Raw genomic sequence first — 24,186 nt, forward strand, 5'->3', positions numbered from 1 at the left:
ATCAGGCATTAGCCACAGATTTTGGGGAGGGAGGAGGGAGGAGGGTTTAGGATGGGGAACACATATATGCCTGTGGCGGATTCATTTCGATGTATGGCAGAACCAATACAATATTGTAAAGTTTAAAAATAAAATTTTAAAAAAAATCCATAGTAATGGATAAAAGGGAAGCATTTTGATGAATTTTTGCAATTGTTAGACTAATTTATTTCAAAGATTATAGAATGAGATTATTTAGTAATTTTACTACCGTATTCAGAATATGAGAAATGTGGACCAAAAATGTTGCCACCTATAAATAAAGACACCTTAAAAATATTCCACAAGTGGAGTTCTAGTAAAATTTAAGTATAACATCTTAGGAAGAAAGATTAGGGAAATATCATGATACATTAAAGAGCATGTACTTTGCAGTTTGATGATTGCCTCTGTCACTATGAGCTTTGTGAACTTTCAGCACATTTTTTAACATCCCTGAGCTTTAATTTCCTGATTTTTGTAATGTTAATATCTCATTCAGTTGTTTGGATTAAATGAGGCAATACATGTAAAGGACCTTGGACTGTGCCTGGAATATGTTAGGTGCTCAGTAAATCTCATACACTCTTTAATCCAAAGGTGTGATGTTATAACTGATTCTCATTCGTTCTGGAGATTCTCTCTCCGGAAAAGAGGAGACTCAACCAATTATTAAGGCTGCATCTGTAAGTATGGGGACTTCCCTGGTAGCTCAGCTGGTAAAGAATTTGCCTGCAATGGAGGAGACCCCAGTTTGATTCCTGAGTTGGGAAGATCTGGAGAAGGGATATGCTACCCACTCCAGTGTTCTTGGGCTTCCCTGGTGGCTCAGCTGGTAAAGAATCCTCCTGGAGTGTGGGAGACTTGGATTTGATCCGTGAGTTGGGAAGATCCCTGAAGATCTCCTGGAGAAGGGAATGGCTACCCACTCCAGTATTCTGGCCTGGAGAATTCCGTGGACTATTCCATGGGGTCACAAAGAGTCGGACACGACTGAGCAACTTTAACTTCACTGTAAGTATGACTATACCAGTACAAAGAATTCAATCTTTTCAAGGTATCCTAACTATAAAGAGGAAGTTTGGAAAATGTATTTCCTTAGCTAAAATCATTAGCTATTTGTATACTGATTGCTTACTGTATGCCAGTGTTGTTCTTAGTAGGTACTGTTATTATTCCTATTCTATTAATAATAGGATACAGAAATGGAAGCCCAAAGGGATTAACCTTACTCCAGTTTATGTTCTTGTTGTTTAGTCACTAAGTTGTGTCTGACTCTTTTTCAACCCCATGGACTGTAGCCTGCCAGGCTCCGCTGTCCTTGGGATTTCCCAGGCAAGAATACTGGAGTGGGTTGCCGTTTTTTCCTCCAGGGTGTCTTCTTGACCCAGGGATTGAATCTGCATCTCCTGCGTTGGTAGGCAGATTCTTTACCACTGAGTCACCAGGGAAGCCTCAGGTTTATATAGCTAGGCTCCAAAGGCAGGCAGTCTAGCTCTAGGTCTGAATTCCTAACCACGTGGCTAAATGAATAAAACTTTTTTCCATAGATTTAACTGGATGCATTGTATATACAGTAGGAGTGTTTGGAGAGTTTTTATACTTATTTTATACTTAAAAGCACACCTTCCTCCAAATATTTGTTACTATTAAAATGATTGAAATAATTAATTTAGAATTTTGAATATGTTCTGATATTTTCAATAAAAGGAAATTACTACTTTCAGTAAGAATAGACTTTTGATTAGAAATGTAGCAAAATATTTAGGTGCTAAAGGATTCATTTATAAAAGTAGAAATGACCCTTTCAAGTGACTTTTAATATTGCTTTATTACTGTTTGTTTTCAACAAATAATGGCACCTCATTGGACTAAATATATTGCACCCACAAAGGGAAACTTTGGGAAGTTTTTGCTCCAGGTTGAAAGAGAGGTGCGCCTTGAAGGCCGCGGGGACGCGCGTGGGTTGATAGCTCTCCGTGTCTGTCTGTTGCAGCTGTGCTGCAGTGCTGCTCGCCTCCCACCCGCATGGACGCGCTCAGTAGCTGTGTCACGCCGCCTGCCACCTCCTACGCACACTGCAGCTACTTTCAGGTAAGAGGCTGGGAGCCATGGACAATCTCTGCATCAGGAACAATACGGTTGACCAGTTGACCACGCAGAGTTTCAGCGTGTAGTTTTATCTTAATGAGTAGCCAGAGGTAAGCTGTGGATTATGGCCTCAGTTTTTCTCAATTCTTAAAAAAAAAAAAAAGAGTTGATGTAAATGATGTCTGAGGATTCTTCCAGGCCTACACTGTCTCTTCTGGGCCTCCTGTTAGGCACTAGCCACATGTAGGCTATTTAAATTGAAATTAATTAAAATTAAATAAAATTTAAAAATCATTCCTCAGTCACTAGCCATATTTCAGATGCTTAATAGTTTTGTATGGCTAGGGGCTACCGAATTTTATAGCGCACAGAACATTTTCATTATTGCTGACAGTTGAAACAATGTTGTTCAACTGTCAGCAGTGGTAAAACTGACTACCGTGGTAAAATAATTCATTTTTCCAGGTAACCTCTAAAAGTATATAAATCACCAAATGACAGATCCTTCCAAGATAGCAACAGATAATTACTTTTTTTTTTAAGGAGAAAGGGAAAATGATGTAAAAAATGAGAAACCCCTGTGTTGTAAACACCACACTTGAATCATTTTCTCATTATTTATTAGGAAGCAATTTCTTTGATTGAAATGTTATAGACTACCAGTTTTAGGATAAAATTAAATCCTGTTTGTATTTTTATGTTGCAGTTGCTTAAAGATTGGAATTGTTTTCCTTTGATATCATGTAATCATGATAGTTTCCATTCTTAAGAAAATAACTTATTAGTGGCATTCCAGTACTCAAAAGAACATTCCTTTTTTCCTTTTTTTAATTTAGAAAATATACATTGGAAGTCAAATTATAATCAGATTGTTGTTTGGAGAGCACAGAATCCAATGAAGGGGACTTAGGTGGACATATTTAATGGCAGATATCATCAAGCATGTTAGTCTCGCTGTTTCATTTTCACTGGAAGGACATGTCTGTCTCACAAATTAGATGATCTTATCTGTAGATTCAGGGATTCTCTCCCCTGGGTCATACTATGGGGACAGGAGGAGAAGGGGACGACAGAGGATGAGATGGCTGGATGGCATCACTGACTCGATGGACGTGAGGCTGGGTGAACTCCGGGAGTTGGTGATGGACAGGGAGGCCTGGCATGCTGCGATTCATGGGGTCGCAGAGAGTCGGACACGACTGAGCGACTGATCTGATCTGATCTGATGTTTTAAATAAGTCATTTAAAACATCTTTAAAGACTTTTTCTTACTGCAAAGGCAATACATGTTGATTGTAGGAAAACAGAGATAAGTAGACATAAAACTTTTATTTAAAAATTTTTTTTAAATTATGTATGCTGGATCCTCACTGCTTGCTTTGCTCTGACTTTCTCTACTGTGACAAGTGGGGGCTACTCTTCCTTATGGTTCAAGGGCTTCCCATTGCTCTACTCTCTCCTGTTGCGGAGGACAGGCTCTGTGCTCCTGGGCTTCAGGAGTTGCAGCACTCGGGCTCAGTACTCATGCCATGTGGTCTTTAGTTGCCCTGCAACATGTCGAATCTTCCCTGACCAGGGATAGAACCCATGTCCCCTGAATTGGCAGGTGGATTCTTATCTACTGCATCACCAGGGAAGTCTGACATAAAATTTTTAAATGGAAAAAAGGGAAGTATTTCAGATGCCGTTCTGGAAATAATTGCAGTTAAGTTTTGTTGGATTGTAGATGTTGTGACTGTGTATGAATGATCTGTATATTGTAATGGTTAAGAGCAAGAATTCTGGAGTCAGGCAAACCTAGGTTTGAAAGCTGGCTCTGTTAGTTATTTCATTGTGACTTTGAATAAATTATAAAGTTTCTATGAACTTCAGTTCCACTATTTGGAAATGGAGATTATCACATTTCATTGACCTCTTATGAGGATTAAATGAAATAATGTACAGAAAGCACTTTGTGTATGCCTGGCACATAGTAAGAACTCAATAAATGGCGTACAGCTATAGTACAGTAGCTTGATGTTTAAGCCATTTAGATTTACGTTATTTTGGCATTAGTGGCCTTCGAATTATTGATACAATCTTTGTAGTGTGTTTGGCGACATTGACTCACTACCTATTTTATTCAATTTTAACTCTTCCCTATCTTGTGTTTATAACCTGATATAGTCAACAAACAATTATTGAATACCTACTCTGTGCAAAGCTCTGCATTTGGCAACAACTCATTACATGTTTTGTTTAATCATTACTTCAGAATTCTGTGTTCATAGCTTGAGGTTGTTTTTCATCAGATGTAATTGTGCATAATACTGTGTATAAGAGAATACATCTTGAAGATACCAGTCTAAAAGTGACAGCTATTTTAATCAGTTGTTTTAGTATTAAAATAATCTCAACAAGGGACATTCGATATTCCATCCATTTTTTCCCCAGATTATTTGGAACGGAATATCAGTATCTCCCCCTGAATCTGTTGAAGCATTGGTGGACTTGTGAGCAGCCTGTGTTTATTTCCTTACTACATTCCTAAAACAGTGTATGTTTTTGTCTGTTAACCTTTCCGAAAGACTTTGATACATAGACATTTTATCAGCAAATAGGTATTTGGATACTGTAGCTTTTTTTCGATTTTGTATACTTTAACCCTGAGAATTATTGGTCCATTCCAATATTAAAACTTAGCATAGTGGTTGACGTATAGTAGTTTGTGTGCTAATGCTAACAATAGAGTTAAAGGTACCACTGCCAAAAACTTGACTGGCATTCAAGTTTTCTTAGTGAACTTTAAGATTAATTTGTTTATGTTTAGCATTCATCAGCTAAATGTTTTTGCTTTCCTCCTTAATCTCATATTTGATTTTCTATCCAAAGAATCCTATTTTCTCTTTTCACAGAATCCTCCAATGCAGTCTTCCTATCCAGTTGAATTTCTGCCTTCTAATTGGCCTTGCAGTGCTACTGATGAAAATAAAAAGACAGAAGTAAACCTAGAGGCTGTTTTTCAGATAGTAGATGAGTTGCATTCCTCCCCTAAATTGGAGATGGTCAAGGTGGAGCCTGTTGAGAATCAGTGCTCAACATCCCAGTCTAATAGAAGCCAACATATCCTAGCTAATTCAAACAACAGCAATCCATCTTCCACAAGTCAGGCTAGCCAGCTGGAGCCACTTACTCCTGTAGGCTCAGATATTACGTCTTTTGTGGTCGGAACAGAACAGGCAATTACCAGCTCACTACCACAGTCACCTGAGTACATCTATACCATCCACCCAGCTCAGCCTGTTGAAAATACTACAATGCAAGAGTCTGCAATCAACCAGCAAGCTCACATCAAACTGAAGGAGCAGCTAAGTCATAATCCAGCTGCATCTTCAGTAGTATTTGTTCAGGAAGGGCTACCATTCAGCACACACCAGGTAAGAGGCAAAGAAAAATTCCTAGTAATGTTCAGAGATACCTGGTGCTTCTTGCTAAGGACTGTTGTAGTGGGGACCCTGTCCCAGTTTTATTTGGGTTTAATACGAGTTCATTATGCTTTCCAGAAGGATCATGTCCCAGTGGTTCTGCACAAAGCATTTCAGAAAGAAGTAACCTTAACTGTCGGGCTTGCTCTCACTATGTTATGGTTTGAATGAGCATGTGGTATAAGACTTATCAATATTTTCATGTTAAAAACATCCTTTGAGTTTCGCTTCCAAATTTAATTTGAATGGACTAGGTGTGCCTGCCTGATTAAATTCCACTTCTCAGATGGATGGTTTATCTCATAGATAACATCAGGACTTTCCTGGCCATTTGTAGCATGGAGGTAAGGAGATGGTTGGAAGTATTTTCATACTTTGTTACAACATTATTGAATTCTAATGTGATTTGAGAGCATACTGTGTGTGAATTTCCTTGCTAATATTCTCATTCCTAAAGCAGAATTCTGACTCTGGTTTGAGAGATATATTCTGAAGGTAGAGACTAGTCCTTGATCACTGCTAGCTTATGACCAGAAAATGAATAAACTCGCATTCTAAAAAATAAAAGTATATCCAAATTAAAATCACTTTTGTGATTTTTTTTTCTCAATCCTAGTCTGATATATATATGTTTTTCATTTTGGATTTTTTTCTTTAATGGTGTTGAAAATGTCTTCATTTTTAGAGGTTCACAAGATAATTTTTTGGCAGTTGTGTGTGTATCTTGGTCACACCATGTGGCTCGTGGGATTTTAGTTCCCTAACCAGGGATTGAACCTGGGCCCTCAGAAGTGCGAGCGTGGAGTCCTAACCTCTGGACAGTGAGTGAAGTCACCTGGGCAGTTTTTTTTTAATGCATTCTTTTCTGGCTAACTTAAGGGTCAAATGTCTTAAGGTTTCTATCAACTCATTGTCCTTTTTGAGCCCAAACATTGAGACCCAGAGTACTATGTATTAAAATAATATTATACATTCAATATACCAAAGATAGGCCCTTTGTGTTTCAAATATGCCTGTGAAAAGACCATGAAATGTGTCTTTATTCCTTCATAGTCACATCCAAAATATTAGATTTCATATTTTAAAATTGCATTCACACAGTTTCTTTTTAAAAAAATGTGGGTATCACAGCTTTTGAAAGCTGTATTTTGAACTTCTAGCCCTACTTGATTATATAGTTTAGTTTAAAATAAATTCATTAATAAATAGAATATATCAGAAATTGGTCAACTTGACAAAGGGATTAGGTATTCTGAAGAAAACATAGGAACTCCAAGAAAGAAATCTATGTATCATAAGCAAGACAGATCTAGATTTTATACAGGCTGAAGCTTATACAATTTTGAAAGCTTTATTAAGACAAAACAAAATTAGTAGAATAAAGTATTCACAGCCCCTCTGACATCATCCAACAGGATCATACCTATGGCCATTCCAGTATCACCAAGAGAGGAAATCTGATGGAAGAGATGTTAGAATGGGAAAAGATAGTGATATTAACTAGTTATAAATTGTGTGTGTGAATCTTATTAAAAAAATGAAGCTTCATGGTGAATCTTCCTCTGGTCATAAGTAAATATTTTAGCTCCATAGGCATTTGAGTGGTTTCTGTATGGGGAAATATACGTCTTACTACCAAAGATTCAGATTAGCTTAGCAAAATTGGATAGTATTATTCATAAAGATTAAAAAGATCATGTTTGTTGGATCATTATTCTATAATAGAACTCCTCTGATAAAGTGTCTTAACTTTTAGTAGCTGTTTGGGGGAAATTTGGAATAATGAGTGGGTTTAATATTTTAGGTGGATGCCAGTATAAAATGCCAGACCAGTCCACCTGAGAATATCTTGCCTTCAGAACAAATGGGATTCCTTATTTCAGAAATGGGGCCTGCTAGCAAGCCTAGTAAAGACATGAGTTTATCCACTCCAGCCAGATATAGAGAGCGAAGAAGCAACTCACAGCAAGGAAAGTCCCCTGGTAAGGATTGTTGTGCTCTGGAATGCTCACAGTAGAATCATAGTGTGGAATTAATTTCTGAATGCTCTTCATTTATTATTCATAATTATACTTATCACATTGCTGTTTAATATAACTGTAATTTTAACTGTTTTTTCTTAATCATCCCTGTAAAGTACAAATTATATTTCAGTATTGCATGTAAAAATATGAGCTTTTGAAAAGAGAACATAGTAAGTAAAAGCAAAAGAATTTGGATTACTTAACTAGGAGAATGCAAGGATGAAAGACAATTTAATAACTGCTTCAGATGCCAAAGACTTTGTAATTACAGAAGTACTTGTTCTTTTATTAGCAAAGTATAGTACAAAAGGGCATGTTCTTAAATTGTGGCAAGAAAAAATTAGATGGACATTAAAGATATTACCCTGAGCATATTATAAAGTATGCCTCTCTGTCAGTGGGATTTTTCTTGTGGTTTGTAGGAGCCCAGAGTTGGTGATTGTTTTAGTACAGTTAGTGTTACTCTTTCTAGAGGTATGGACAAAATCTTTTTTTTTTTATATAAATTTATTTATTTTAATTGGAGGTCAGAATCTTTTTTAAGAAAATAGTGACATCTAATAAAACATGTTTCTTACATGATCCAAAACCAAGTCATCAAATTCTTCAGTAGACAATGTGAATATTATTAAATTATATGCACGTCAGAGGTGTGCAATTCAGTGAATTAAGCAATCTGGTCAAACAGTCATTTTAACCTATAAAAATCGGAAGAATCTTGGGAACTTCTGGAGAATTTTCCCCCAAAGTAAGCTAATAGTAATATGATCGAGGTATTGTTTAGACTCACAGGGTTCTTTCTGCAAAATGCCATTTAGACCATGTCTCCCTGTTCATACTCTATGCTGAATGCAGGGCAGGCAAGGTGTGAGCTAAGAGGTTGGAAGAAAACTGAAGGAGCTGTAGGAACTGCAGCTATTTCTTCTCTCCTGGCTGGTACAGCAGCCATAGCAGCAGACATAACATAACCTCCCTCATGGGCTTTCCAGGTGGAACTTACATATGCTTACAGAACAAAAGTAGCCCATGGCCAAGCAAGTACCTCATGATACACATGCTCGGTGCTATCCAACTCTTTGCGACCCCATGGACTGTACAGTCCACGGAATTCTCCAGGCCAGAATACTGGAGTGGATAGCCTTGCCCTTCTTCAGGGGATCTTCTCAACCCAGGGACTGAACCCAGGTCTCCTGCATTGCAGGCTGAGCCATAAGAGAAGCCCCATAAATGATCTCAGTTGTTACATAATCATTATTCATGAAACGTGGGGTGAGAGAGAGCGTGAGGAGAGAGAGCCTGACCACCACCATCTTGGCTTATTTGCTCTTTCTCTCCTGACCAAAAACTATCTGGACCACTCGTCTTATTTGGTAAACTTAACTTGTACAGTTGCTTTTAGTTGAGTATATGATCCAATCTGTAATCAGAGATTAAGATTTCTTACCACTGAAGATGTTCAAAACAATGGCATGGACTTTAAAGGCAATTTCGAAAAGGACAGTAGTGAATATTCACTGCATACTCATTTTTATGCCATAGTACAAACTTGATGAAAGTGGTATTGTCATCTACTTAAAGATCAGGAAACTTAAGCTTGAAGAGGATAAGGAACTTGTTCAAGATCACATTAATTTAGCTAATATTCTGCTCACAGTCCTTCTGTTGACTGTGTCCTTTGAATGCACAGAAGTTTGTAAGTTTGACATTCTCCTGTGTGTCTAATTTTGCTTTTGTTGCCTGTGTTTTTGGTATCGTATCCAAGAAACCATTGCCAAGCCCAGTATGATACAGTTTTTCCACTGTGTTTTCTTTCAGATGTTTTATAGTTTTAGGTCTCATATTTAGGTCTTTAATCCATTTTGAGTTAATATTTGTAGACGATGTAAGATAAGGTTCCACCTTGGTTCTCTTGCATATGGACATCCAGTTTTCCCAGCACATTTGTTGCAGAGACCTTTCCCCATTGAGTGTTTTTGGCATCCTTGTTCAAGGTGATTGACCATATGTATGAGGATTTACCTCAGGCCTCTCTTCCAGTCCGTTGGTCTGTGTTTCTGTATTTATGCCAGTACCATATGATCTCTGCTTAACTATTCAGTTCTGCTGTTGTGGCACTAAAGCAGTCATGAATAATACATACGTGAATGGTTGTGGCTGTATTTCAGTAAAACTTTGTGTACAAAAAACAGATGCTGGGCCCAGTTTGACCTAGAGGTTGTAATTTGCCAAGCCCTGAGTTAGACTAACAGCTTATTTCTGAACAACAGCAATGGAAGCCAGAAAGGAGTAGAATCATATTTTAAATATACTAAAAGAAATCTGGAGTCCTGGAAATCTCTACCCAGCAAAAAGATTCTTCACTGATGAAGGCAAAAATGAAGACATTTTCAGATAAACACAAAATCAAGAGCATGCACCACAGCAGATAAACATTAAAGAAAGTTCTGCAGGGTGTTCTTCAGTAAGAAGAAAACAAGGAGACATATTGTAGTTTCTAGGATAATCACCAACATAATAGAAACAATCCAAAAAAAAAAAAAAAGGCAGGAAAGGAGGAAGAAAGAAATGAAAAATAAGGAAAAGAGAAAACAAGTAATAAAGTGGTTGACCCAAATTCAACCAATACAACTATTATATACATAAATGGTCTTTGATGTCAAAGGCAGAGATTGCTAGAGTAGATTAAAGGGGAAACTCCTACTGTAGGCTGACTAGAGGAGACATGTATTGAAAGTAAGTGGATAGAAAAAGAACATGCAAACAAAGTATGAGGTGGCTGGTATGATTATTCTTAAATATCAGATAAAACAGACCTTAAGACCTAGAGTGTTAAAAAGAGGGCCACTTTATAATGATGAACAGTTTATCAGGGAGGTAGGACAAAGAATGTTCAAACTACCACATACTTGCACTCATTTCACATGCGAGCAAGGTAATGCTCCAAATCCTTCAAGCCAAGGCTTCAACAGTACATGAACCAAGAACTTCCAGATGTTCAAGCTGGATTTAGAAAAGGCAGAGGAACCAGAGATCAAATTGCCAACATCCGCTGGATCGTAGAAAAAGTAAGGGAATTCCAGAAAAACATCTTCTGCTTCATTGACTATGCTAAAGCCTTCAACTGTGTGGATCACAACCAACTGTGGAAAATACTTAAAGAGATGGGAATATCAGACCACCTTACCTGCCTCCTGAGAAACCTGTATGCAGGTCAAGAAGCAGTAGTTAGAACTGGACTTGGAACAATGGATTGGTTCCAAATTGGGAAAGGAGTAAATCAAGGCTGTATATTGTCACCCTGCGTTTTTAACTTACATGCAGAGTGCATCATGTGAAATGCCACCCTGGATGCATCCCAAGCTATAATTACGATTGCTGGGAGAAATATCAGTAACCTTAGATATGCAGATGATTCCTAATAGCAGAAAGTGAAGAGGAAATAAACAGCTTCTTGATGAAGGTGAAAGAGGAGAGTGAAAAAGCTGGCTTAAATCTCAACATCCAAAAAACTAAGATCATGGCATCTGGTCCCATCACTTCATGTCAAATAGATGGGGAAAAAATGGAAACAGTGACAGACTTTTCTTGGGCTCCAAAATCACTATGGACAGTGACTGCAGCCATGAAATTAAAAGACGCTTGCTCCTTGGAAGAAAAGTTGTGACAAACTAGATAGTATATTAAAAAGCAGAGGCATCACTTCGCCGACAAATGTCCATATTGTCAGAACTATAGTTTTTCCAGTAGTCATATACAGATGTGAGTGTTGGACTATAAAGAAGGCTGATTGTTGAAGAATTGATATTTTCGAACTGTGGTGTCGGAGAAGACTCTTGAGAGTCCCTTGGACTGCAAGGAGATCAAACCAGTTGATCCTAAAGGAAATGAACCCTGAATATTCACTGGAAGGACTGATGCTCCTTACTCCTACACTTTGATGCAGAGAGCCAACTCAGTGGAAAAGACCCTGCTGCTGGGAAAGATTGAGGGCATGAGGACAAGGGGATGACAGAGGATGAGATGGTTGGATGGCATCATCGACTCAATGGACATGGGTTTGAGCAGACTCTGGGAGATAGTGAAGGACAGAGAAGCCTGGTGTGCTGCAGTCCATGGGGTCACAAAGAGTTGGACTTGACTAAGTGACTGAAAAACAGCAACACACCAATTATAAATGTGTTTTGTGTAATAATGGAGCTTCAAGATACATGAAACAAAATAACAAAATTTAAAGAGAGAAACAGACAATTCCTCAATGTACTAGGATATTTTAATACTTTTATATGAGCAGTTGATAGAATAACCAGACAAAATATCAGTTAAAGACAAAGAAGATATGAACAACGTAACCACCTTGATCTAATTGGCATGTTTGAAAACTGAGCATCCAGTGCTTGCAGAATATATACATTGTTCTCAAGTGCATATGGTACATTTACCAGATAGGTCATTCACTGGGCCATAAGACAAGTCTCAATACATTGAAAAGAATTGAAGTCATACAAAGTATATTTTCTGAATATAACAGATTAAATTAGAAATTAATAACAAATTAGGAAAAGATCAAATATCTGGAAATAAAGTAGCATACTTCTAAATAATTTGTGAGTCAAAGACAAAATCACAAGAAAAATTAGAAAATATTTTTAATTGAGTGACAATCAAAATACAATATCCGAGTTTGTGGGATGCAGCTAAAGCAGTGTTAGAATGAAACATACAGCTTTAAAGGCTAATAGAAAATAAGTAAGACCTAAAATCAATGACCTGAGGTTTTACCATATGAAACTAGAAAAAGAAGAGGAAAATAAACCCAAAGTAAATGTAAAAATAAAAGCAGAGGGAATTCCCTGATAGTCCAGTGGTTAGTACTCAGAACTTTGGACTTACCACCTCCAAGGGTGTGGGTTCTATCCCCTAGTCCAGGATCCCTAGAACTAAGATCCCACAAGCCACACAACACAGCCAAAAATAAATAAATTAAAAGTAGAAGTCAGTGATATAGAAGACAGACAATTAAGAAGACTAACAAATGTAAAACTAGCTCTTTGAAAAGATTGAAAATTTTGACAAACTCTTAGCTAGACTGATCCCCTGAAATTACAAACAGAACACAAATCATAACTATTAAGAATGAAAAAGAGACTAATACCTCAGAATCTACGAATGGTAAAATGATAATAAGAGAATACCACGGACAGCCTTATGTCAATGAACACAGCTACATAAATGGAATAGACACGTTTCTTAAAAAATACAACTTGACAGAATTCACACAAGAAGACCCGATGAATAGCCCTACATCTTTCTTTTAAAGAAGTTGGTTATCAAATATTTTCCTCACAAGAAGAAAGGAAATTACAGACTAATAATCCGCATGAATATATGTGCAAAAATAATTAACAAAATATTATTAGTAAATTGACTCCAACAATGTGTAAAAATAATGATGGACAAACCAAATAGAATTTGTCTCAAGAATACAAGACTTGATTGTATTTCACATGTTAAACGATGTTATTCATCATATTAACAGAATAAAGGAGAAAAACTATGACAGTTTCAGTAGATGCAAGGAAAGCACTTGACAGACTTCAGCACACTTTAGTAATAAAAATCTCTCAACAACATAGGGATAGCGGAAACTTTTTCAAACTGATAGAGAAACATCTATAAAATCTGTATAGAAAGGATCATGATCAATAGTGAAAGACTAAGCTGTTTACCCCTGAGATTGGGAACAAGGAGGATGCCCACTTTTAAGACTTGTATTCAGTATTGTACCCATGGACCTAGCCATTGCAATAGGCAATAAAAAGAAGTAAAAGATGTATAGATGGGAAAGGGAGAAGTGAAACCGTATTTGCAGATGATATGGTTACTTATGTTAAAAATCTGGGGAATGTAGCAAAACTACTAGAACAAATAAATGAATTAGCAAGGTTATGTCTTGCTTAGCAGGACATAAAGTTAATATGCAGATACAATTCCTTCTTTATAAATTAGCACACAATTGGAAAATGAAATTTAAAAAAATCAAACAGTTACAATAGGACCAAAATCAAAAGATACCTAGGTATATACTGAACAAAAGATGTCTAAGACCTCGACACTGAAAGCTACAAATTTTGCTGAAAGGAATTAATAAAAATTAATTAAAGAAATAGAAAGATGTGCCATGTTCATGAATTTAAGAATACCCAGTATTGTTAAAGTGACAGTTCTCCCCAAATTGATCTGTAAACTCAATGCAATCCTAATCAGAATTCTAGTAGACATTTTTTCTTTAATGATAAGCTGATTCTAAAATTTAAAAGAAAATTCTAAGGATACAGATTAACCAAAGCAAGTTTTAAAAATAAAAAGTTGGAGGAGGCTTTACCAGACTTACCATCCTGAATCATTAGGATGATCAGAAAAGCAAGAGAGTTCCAGAAAAACATCTACTTCTGCTTTATTGACTATGCCAAAGCCTTTGACTGTGTGGATCACATCAAACTGTGGAAAATTCTTAAAAGAGATGGGAATACCAGCCCACCTTACCTGCCTCATGAGAAATCTGTATGCAGGTCAAGAAGCAACAGTTAGAACCGGACACAGAACAACAGACGGTTTCCAGATAGTACATCTAGGCTGTATATTGTCACCCTGATTATTTAACTTATATGCAGAGTACATCATGCGAGATGCCTGGCTGGATGAAAGCACAAGCTGGAATCAACATTGCCGGAAGAAATAACAATAACCTCAGATACGCAAATGACAACACATTTATGGCAGAAAGCGAAGAACTAAAGAGCCTCTTGATGAAAGTGAAAGAGGAGAGTGAAAACACTGGCTTAAAACTTAACATTCAGAAAACTAAGATCATGGCATCTGGTCCTATCATTTCATGGCAAGTAGATGGGGAAACAGCAAGAGACTTTATTCTCTTGGGCTTCAAAATCACTGCAGGTTTTGACTGCAGCCATGAAATTAAAAGACACTTACTCCTTGGAAGAAAAGCTATGGCCAACCTAGACAGCATGTTAAAAAGCAGAGACATTACTTTGCCGACAAAGGTACATCTAGTCAAAGCTATGGTTTTTCCAGTAGTCATGTATGGATGTGAGAGTTGGACTATAAAGCTGAGTGCCAAAGAATTGATGCTTTCGAACTGTGGCGTTAGAGAAGACTCTTGAGAGACCCTTGGACTGCAAGGAGGTCCAACCAGTCCATCCAAAGGAGATCAGTCTTGGGTATTCATTGGAAGGACTGATGTTGAAGCTGAAACTCCAATACTTTGGCCACCTGATGTGAAGAACTGACTCATTAGAAAAGACCCTGATGCTGGGAAGGATTGAAGGCAGGAGGACAAGGAGACAATAGAGGATGAGACAGTTGGATGACATCTCTGACTCAATGGACATGAGTTTGAGCAAGCTCTGGAAGTTGGTGATGGACGGGGAAACCTGGTGTGGTGCAGTCCATGGGGTTGCAAAGAGTCAGACACAACTGAGTGATTGAACTGAACTGAACTGAGGACTTACTATAAAGCTATAATAATCAAAATAGTTTGGTATTGGTGAAAAGGGAGGCAATCAGATGAATGAAACAAAATAGGAAGTCCAGAAATAGATCCACACCTGTGTGGTCAATTGAGTTTCAACAAAGGTGCTAAGGTAATGCAATGGAGAAAGGAAAGTGTTTGCAACAAAATTAACATTGACGCATACCTCACACCTCACACAAAAATTAACTAACTTAAAAAAAAAAAAGAATAAAAAAAGAAACATGCTTTACAGACCTAAATTTAAAACCTACAGCTATAAAACATCTTGGGGAAAAAAGAAAGACAAACTTTGCTCCTTTGGGCAAAAATTTCTTAGGACACAAAATATATGATCAATAAAGAAAAAATTGGTAAATTGGATTTCATCAAAATTTAAAACTTTTGCTCTTTGAAAGATATCTTTCAGAAAATGAAAAGGCAGGCCAAAAACTAGCAGAAAATATTGACAACACATATATCAAAACAAAGATAGTATCTCGAATGTGAAAAGAACTCTTAAGGTGAGGCGACAACAGGAGGAGACATTTTTCAAAAGAAGATATACAAATGACCAGTAAGCACATGAATAGATGTTTAATCATCAGGGAAGTCAGATTAAAACTACAATGAGAGAGACTTCCTTGGTGTCTAATGACTAAGACTCCAAGCTCCTACTGAGGGGGGCCCAGGTTTGATCCCTGGTCAAGGAACTAGATCTCATATACCACAACTAAGAGTTTGAATGCCACACCTAAAGATCCAGCATGCCACAGTGAAAACTGAAGATCCATTTTGCCACAACTAAGACCAGTCGCAGTCAAATATTACAACCCAGGGATCCCCTGGAGAAGGGAATGGCAACCCACTGCACTATTCTTGCCTGGAGAATTCCATGGACAGAGGAGCCTGGCGGACTACAGTCCATAGAGTTGCAGAGTCAGACAGGACTGAGCAACTAAGCACACATACACAGAGAGCCTAGAAACTACTGCAGACGTCCATTAAGAAGTGAACAGATAGATTATAGTCTATCCATGCTATAGAGTGCTTTTCAGCAATCAAAGGGAACACATTATTGATACACACAAATCATTATGTTGAAGTGGTGCTGGGGAATATGCGTGTCTTTGAAGCAATCCAGTTTTTGTTGCCTGCTTCTGCTAGAGTGGACCTAAAGGGTCTGAGGATTACTTCAGAGGCTGAACAATCACACATTTTAACAGGCCAGGCTTTTTATATCTCTGGCATTTTAATTCTTTCGAAAGAACTTGGAAGACTTTTGTTTCTCTTTGGTCGTTCCAAGTGTGTGTTAGAGATCTCATCTAGGTAGTTTTTAAGCCTGAAAAGTCTGGTATTTGATTTACTGTTTGCACTTTGCCCATCCTCTTCCCTCAACCTAATGGCAGTTTATATTGAGATATCTGAAAAGATGGGTTTGATTGGAAAGATAACACTTTTTTTTTTTTTTTTTTTAAGATAACACTCCTAATCTGATTTTCGTCATAGTCAGAAGTACTTGAGAAAAGCTTAGACGTACCTCTTTACTACTGTTTCAGGTTGGGATATTACAGCACGCCTCACATTACTGAGCGCTAGTCAGTTGGTGACCAACCACAGGCAGAGGAATATTTTCTTGCGTCTCTACTTGCATGCCAGCTACCTCTAGCTAGAGTTTATCTTTTTGGGCTTTGCTGAATGTGTCAGGAAACAGCCAACACATTGTGAATGTTTTCAGCCTTTCCCCTTCTGGTTACATGCCCATTGGCATGTGGTCTGCTTTCCAGGGTGTCACAGGCAATGATTTTACCAAATGTTTTGATGTGGATTACAGAGATCACCAACATTCTAGCCCACTGTGTGTCAACCACCTGCCGTCTGACTGCTGAGCTAGAATCACATATTTTTATTTGAATTACAAGCAGCACCTCACTATAGATTCCAAATTCCATGTTAGTCCACGTATGAATTAGGCTACTGTAAAAAGCAAAATACCAGTGTCTTAAACAATTTAGAAGTTGATTTTCTTCCTCGTGTTACAGTCTGAGAGTAAGATGTCCAGAGGTGATGTGGCAGCTTCGCTTCTCTGCTGGCCCTCAGGTGTTACATGGTTAAAGACGGCTCATCACTTTGCCCTCATCAGCCAGCAGATTGCTGTAAACATCCCTTTCTTTTATGAGCATAATCATGGCTATGCCACATCAGTTTGACTAGAACTTGGTCACCTGGTTGAACAGGCTGCAAGGGAGCTTGGAAATATGATCTTTAGCTGGGGGTTATTTGCCTTTTTAGAAGAAGAATAAATATTAGGAGACAACCAGAAGTCTCTGTTTCATGGACTTTGAGAAAATATTTACAACACAAAATATAGAACATTGTATTCATAATACATAAAAGCTTCTACAACTAGAAGAATGCAATCCAATACAAAGAAATAAAGTTATATTAATGTGTAATTCAGTTGAAGAGATACAAATGACCAGTAAGTGTATAGAAGGATGTTGAACCAATTCAGCAAAATCAGTAATGAGAGAAATGCAAGTACTAAATCAACCAAAAACATTTATTTTTCAATCTGATTGACAAAACTTGAACTATTGATAATATCCAGGTTTGACAAAGATGTAGGATACACTGTTTGATAATTGGAATGTAAATTTGTAGAGCCTTTTGGAGGGCAGTTTGGCATGGTCTGTAAATAACTAAAATGCTCATATGCTTTGACTTAGAAACTCTACTCCTAGGAATCTTTCTTACAAAGTTCAGTATAGTGTGTTATTTATAGTAACAAACATTTGGAAAAAAGCATAAATGCCTGACAATGGAGAACTAGACAAACTGTGATAAATTCATGTAATGAAATACTATGTAATCATTTAACAAAATAAAGTAGGTTGATATGTTTTTACTTGGAAAGATAGCGTTCACAGTATGTTAAGTGAATGAAGCAAGTTACAGTACAACATGTCTAGTACAACCTGCTTTCTAGAAAGGGAAAAAGAAAAATATATACTGTAAAATTATATTAAAAAGTCTGAAAGTGAATAAAACTGATACATGTAACAGTGGTTACCTCTGAGGAAGTAAAATTGGAGGTGTAGAAAGGTTTTTTTACTTTTTAATTTGTGTATGAGTATACATAATGGTGGGATTATGGGAAAATTTATCTTTTTGTATTTTTCTAGTTTTTTAAAATTGAAAAAAATTTAATATAGTTTAAATACTGTCAAGAGTTTCTTTATACTTTATAGTACGAATTTAAAAGCCTCAAAATAATAGAAGAGATCAATTTAAAAAGTGTTTTGAAAAAAAATTTTATGTGCCAAATATTAATGTGACTTTTGAGATTTAGATATGATTGACTCAAGCTAACCTTATCCCACACCAAAAATTCTTTTTCAGGATTTCTGAGAACTTCTAGGGCTTACAGTGGCTTTTAGTTTTGAGTTTCTGCTTTTGCTTAATTCTCAGTTCATCAGTTTCTCACCGCTTGCTCCTTGCCGGACCATGTGTGGAGTCAGCCCCCTAGCTTTGATTGCCCCCTCCACCCGCCACCCCGCCCACCACTGCTCTGCCCACAACACCCAGCAGTTACATAAGGTATTCATATGTGTCTCACACTTTTCTGATTTGATGGAATAGAAGGGGTTTGCATTTAAAATATTGCAAATAATTTAAAATGGAACATTAGCTATTCTTTTTAAAAGACCTTCAGTTACTTTACTAGTCTTTCATCTTTGCTTGTCACTAGTCGATGTGGACTCCTGCCATGTTATCCTCTTTCCTTGTACTGGGACCATAGCTTCTCTTCTCTGATATCCTTTTTTTTTTTTTCTGTTCTATCAGTTCAGTTCAGTTCAGTCACTCAGTCGTGTCCGACTCTTTGCAACCGCATGAATTGCAGCATGCCAGGCCTCCCTATCCATCACCAACTCCCAGAGTTCGCTCAAATTCATGTCCATTGAGTCGGTGATGCCATCCAGACATCTCATCCTATGTCGTCCCCTTCTCCTCCTGCCCCCAATCCCTCCCAGCATCAGAGTCTTTTCCAATGAGTCAACTCTTCGCATAAGGTGGCCAAAGTATTGGGAGTTTCAGCTTCAGCATCAGTCCTTCCAAACAACACCCAGGACTGATCTCCTTTAGAATGGACTGGCTGGATCTCCTTGCAGTCCAAGGGACTCTCAAGAGTCTTCTCCAACACCACAGTTCAGAAGTATCAATTCTTCGGTGCTCAGCTTTCTTAACAGTCCAACTCTCACATCCATACATGACCACAGGAAAAACCATAGCCTTGACTAGACGGACCTTTGTTGGCAAAGTAATGTCTCTGCTTTTCAATATGCTGTCTAGGTTGGTCATAACTTTCCTTCCAAGGAGTAAGTGTCTTTTAATTTCATGGCTGCAGTCACCATCTGCAGTGATTTTGGAGCCCCAAAAAAATAAAGTCTGACACTGTTTCCACTGTTTCCCCATCTATTTCCCATGAAGTGATGGGACCAGATGCCATGATCTTCGTTTTCTGAATGTTGAGCTTTAAGCCAACTTTTTCACTCTCCTCTTTCACTTTCATCAAGAGGCTTTTGAGTTCCTCTTCACTTTCTGCCATAATGGTGGGGTCATCTGCATATCTGAGGTTATTGATATTTCTCCCGGCAATCTTGATTCCAGCTTGTGCTTCTTCCAGCCCAGCGTTTCTCATGATGTACTCTGCATATAAGTTAAATAAGCAGGGTGACAATATACAGCCTTGACGTACTCCTTTTCCTATGTGGAACCAGTCTGTTGTTCCATGTCCATGTCTTGAGAGTCCCTTGGACTGCAAGGAGATCCAGCCAGTCCATTCTAAAGGAGATCAGTCCTGGGTGTTCTTTGGAAGGACTGATGCTGAAGCTGAAACTCCCAATACTTTGGCCACCTTATGGGAAGAGTTGACTCATTGGAAAAGACTCTAACTGTTGCTTCCTGACAGGTGGTCTGGTATTCCCATCTCTTGAAGAATTTTCCAGTTTATTGTGATCCGCACAGTCAAAGGCTTTGGCATAGTCAATAAAGCAGAAGTAGATGTTTTTCTGGAACTCTCTTGCTTTTTCCATGATCCACTGGATGTTGGCAATTTGATCTCTGGTTCCTCTGCCTTTTCTAAAACCAGCTTGAACATCTGAAAGTTCACGGTTCACGTATTGGTGAAGCCTTGCTTGGAGAATTTTGAGCATTACTTTACTAGCGTGTGAGATGAATAGGCCCTTAATTCTGTGTCATAGGCAGAAAAGGTTAGGTGTCTGTTTCCTAATGAGGCCTTGAGACCTCATCTTGCCCAGCAAAAACAGGATATATTGTCAAGATATATTCTTCAACAGACAGTTACCTCCCCAGGAGGGACTCTGGTACCTGCTGTTAAAATAATAATTTCCTCTCTTTCCCTCCATACTATGGTTGTAACTGATAAGGTAGTTAGCATATTATTTGTTTTAACTCTTACATCCTCACCCCCTCACCCCACCCCCTACCCCACCCCAACCCTGCCTCCATTCCTCAGTAAAGCCTAATTCTTTGGTCAGTGGTGTTGATAGGTGAGTCTTAATTGACCTTGGCTTCCTGCCGTGAAACAGGAGTTGTGAAATGTTGATATTATTATGACATCTAATGACACCTTCATGTTATTAGGGGCAGGGAGCAAATGACTTATGCTTAAACTAGAACATCCATGATAAAATGTTGGCTTTTAAAACAAATATTTATTTTTAAAAATGTATTTATTGGCTGTTGGGTCTTAGTTGCCACCTGCAGGACCCTCAGTCTTCATTGTGTCACGTGGGATCTTTAGTTGCAGCACATGGGACCTAGTTCCCTGACCAGGGATAAAACCCAAGCCCCCTGCATTGGTAACATGGAGTCTTAGCCACTGGACCACCAGGGAAGTTCCCAGGAATTAGTTTTTGTAATGCAAATGTAAGGAGAAATAGTTGCAAATTATTCTTCCTTGATAGAACTTAGTCTAACAAACAGCTGGGCTATAAGAACACTGGTACATATAAGGTCCTATGGCATTAAAAGATTTTAACCACATTCAGTGCAAGATTTACATATTGTTAGAGGCTGTACAATACAGTCAACAGGAAGAAACCTTCTGGTATTAGAAAAAACTAAATTAAAATCCGGATTGTTTACTGAGCCTCAGTTTCATCTGTAAAATGAGGATAATAAGGAGACATATGTTTATATAAAACATATAACTGGCTTAGTATGGTGCCTGATATATAGAAAATACATGGTAGCAATAGAATTTTAGCAAAATTGTTATTTTCATAATACTTATTATTTTGATGTTTATTACTGTCAAATATTTTTCTAAATGAGTGGTCTCATTTTAAATTCATGAGAGCTCTTAGTGTTCCTGGCAGCCCTGTAATATTTCCCTAGTCAGTACACTCCCCATTTTCCAAAGCCACTCTATCATATCATCTCTGCTCCAACTTCCAACACAACTCTTCTCTTTTCATTCTCAGCTTTGACCTTGTTTCTTATTTTACTGAGAAGATAGAAGCAGCTAGAAGAGAACTTTCATATCTCTCCACTAACAAATCTATCAGTCTACCACTTGTGTAACCCTACACTTTGCCTTTCTTCATTTTATAATGGGAAAAGGCCAGTCCTTCCATTTGTGTACAAAATCCCCTTTTGTGTACTCACAGACTTAGCCCTGAACAGTTATCCTCCCCTTACTCTTCAATAATCACATTTTACCTTTTATATTAGATAATTCCCATTAGCATACAACCATGCCATCACATAGGTTCTGTGTTGAAAGTAATTCCTCTCACTTTCCCTTCATTCATATTTTCATCCAGCTACTACATTTTTTCCTCTACCCGCTAGAGAAAAGCTCCTTGAAAGCATATCCTTATCTCAACCAGATTTTCTAATCGGGTTTTCATTCCTGCTACTCAGCTGAAACTGCTCTTATCAAAGTTTTCTATTACTGCCATGTTGCCAAATCCAGTGATCTATCTGTTCTCAGTCCCCTGCACCTCGGCAGCATTGAACCGACAACCTCAACTTTCAGTTGGCTTCTGGAATATCACCCTTTCCTGGATTTTCTTCAGCTTCACTGGCCACCCTGTAGTTTATTTCACTAAATCTTCTTTGTCTGCCCTCACTTCTAAATATTGATGAATCCCAGAGCTCAATTCTTGGACCTCTTTTCTTCTCTCTCTAGTCAGTTCCTAGGTTGTATCAACGAGTCTCATTGCTTTTATTGTCTTCATAGTGCTGACTCCTAAATTTATATCTTAAGTCTCAATCTTCTCTGAACTCCAAATGTGCATACCTTTTTTTCCCATGCTACCTCTTCATTTGTATGTCCAGTAGTGTCCCAAATACATTGTAACTCCTTTTCCTGGTTTTACTTATTTCAGGAAATAGTACTTCTAGCTACCTCTAGTCAACCAAAAATCTTGAAGTCTTCCTTGACTCTCTTTGCTCACATCCCATGCATCAGCAAATTCTATCAGCTCTATCTCAGTGTAGATCCAGAATCTGACCACTTGCCACCTTTACATGCTGTCACCGTGGTCCAAGCCACTGCATCTCTTGCCTAATCTTCTTCCACTGTGTGCTCCTCCAGTTTTTGGGTTTTTTTTTTCTCCACACAGCAATCAGAGTGATCCTCTTAAAATTATTTCCCTGCTTCAATTTTTCCAGTGGTTTTCTATCACATTTAGAGGAAAATGTAAAAATTCGTACTATGATTTTGGCAACTGCTCTGACTTTATCTCATACCACCTTCCATCTCCCTCATCTGTTCAAGCCACAGCAGCCTCTTCACTATTCTCTGAACACACCAAGCATGGTCCTGCCTTCCCATTTGGTCTTCTCCCTCCCTGAAATTTTTCTTTACCCAGGTATTCACATGGCTTTCTCATTACATCCAGTTCTCTACTCAAATGCCAGCTCATCGTGGGAACCGTCTTGACTATCCTGTCTGTAATAGGTACCCTATTCCCCATGTCCTGCCCTCCCTCAGTCCCTATTCTTCATCTTCCTTTGTCTTCTATAGTGCTCATCACTACTTGACATTTTATATTATTTTTCTCTCCCTCTGAAGGTAAGCTCCATGAGGACAAGAATTCTGTTGTGTTCATCTCCAGCCCCTGCAGGATTGCCTGTGGCACTCAGTGTTTATGTACCATTAGATCTTATTCATATGCTTAAAAGATCCTGGGAAAAAATGATCTTTAAAAAAATTGTGGTAAAATACACAAAACAAAGTTCAACATCTTAACTATTTTTTAAGTGTATAGTTCAGTGGCCTTCAGTCCATTCATACTGTTCTGCATTATCTCCACCATCCATCTCCAGAACTCTTTTCATTTTGTAAAACCAAAACTCTGCTTATTAAACAATTCTTGTTTTTCTTCTCACCCACCAGCATCTGGAAAACCTATCTTACTTTCTGTCTCTATGAACAGTCTTTAATTAGCCACCAAAAGATAAGTTTTGAACATCTGAGGAGTCAGTCACCCCATAGGTTGCTTTTAATGAGTGCTTTTTAATAACTTCCCTAGGGTCAGTCCAGTGCTAGGGACTCTAGGGATATGAAAGTAGCGCCCTCTGCAGTTCTATTCTGCCGGAACTAAGAACTACACGTGTCTTACTAAAGGTAAACATTCTGCATCTCATTATTGTGCTCTGACCGTGAAAACTGAGATATGTTTGGTTATGAGTTATTTTTTATAGCCATTTCCTGCTTTCCTCTCCTTTTTGTCCCATCATTTCAGACTGAGGAAAGTATACATTTTTAGGGGAAATTCACATAGCATAAAACAACCACTTTAAAGTGAAAGGTTCTGTGTTGTTTAGGACGTTCATAGCGTCCGTGCGCTGTCTGTCTGGATCCAAGACTGTGCATCACTCCAAAAGAAAACCCTGTTCCTTAGGCAGCTGCCCTCCGTTCCCTCCTCTCCAAAGCCCTTGGCAACCACCAGTCTGTGTTCTGTCTCTATGGATTTACCTATTCTGGATATTTTGTATAAATGAAATCATAGGATATGTGACCTTT

At 38.0% G+C, this 24,186-nt stretch overlaps 1 protein-coding gene across 5 annotated transcripts in view; it reads left to right on the forward strand.

The window, feature by feature from the left end:
* Positions 1–24,186, forward strand: part of HSF5 (heat shock transcription factor 5) — a 54,304-nt gene that overhangs the window by 15,736 nt on the left and 14,382 nt on the right. For 3 of the 5 annotated variants that reach the window (XM_044939632.2, XM_025281219.3, XR_006549691.2), the window contains exons 3-5: positions 2,015–2,112; positions 5,004–5,525; positions 7,378–7,555. In XM_044939632.2, the coding sequence (XP_044795567.1) occupies positions 2,015–2,112; positions 5,004–5,525; positions 7,378–7,555 (798 nt within the window). Of the gene's footprint in view, positions 1–2,014; positions 2,113–5,003; positions 5,526–7,377; positions 7,556–18,596; positions 18,726–24,186 lie in introns of all 5 variants that reach the window. The other 2 variants (XM_025281217.3, XM_044939631.2) reach the window with 1 other exon arrangement.

Source organism: Bubalus bubalis, chromosome 3 (genome assembly GCF_019923935.1).
Source record: "Bubalus bubalis isolate 160015118507 breed Murrah chromosome 3, NDDB_SH_1, whole genome shotgun sequence".
Taxonomy (NCBI): Eukaryota; Metazoa; Chordata; class Mammalia; order Artiodactyla; family Bovidae; genus Bubalus; species Bubalus bubalis.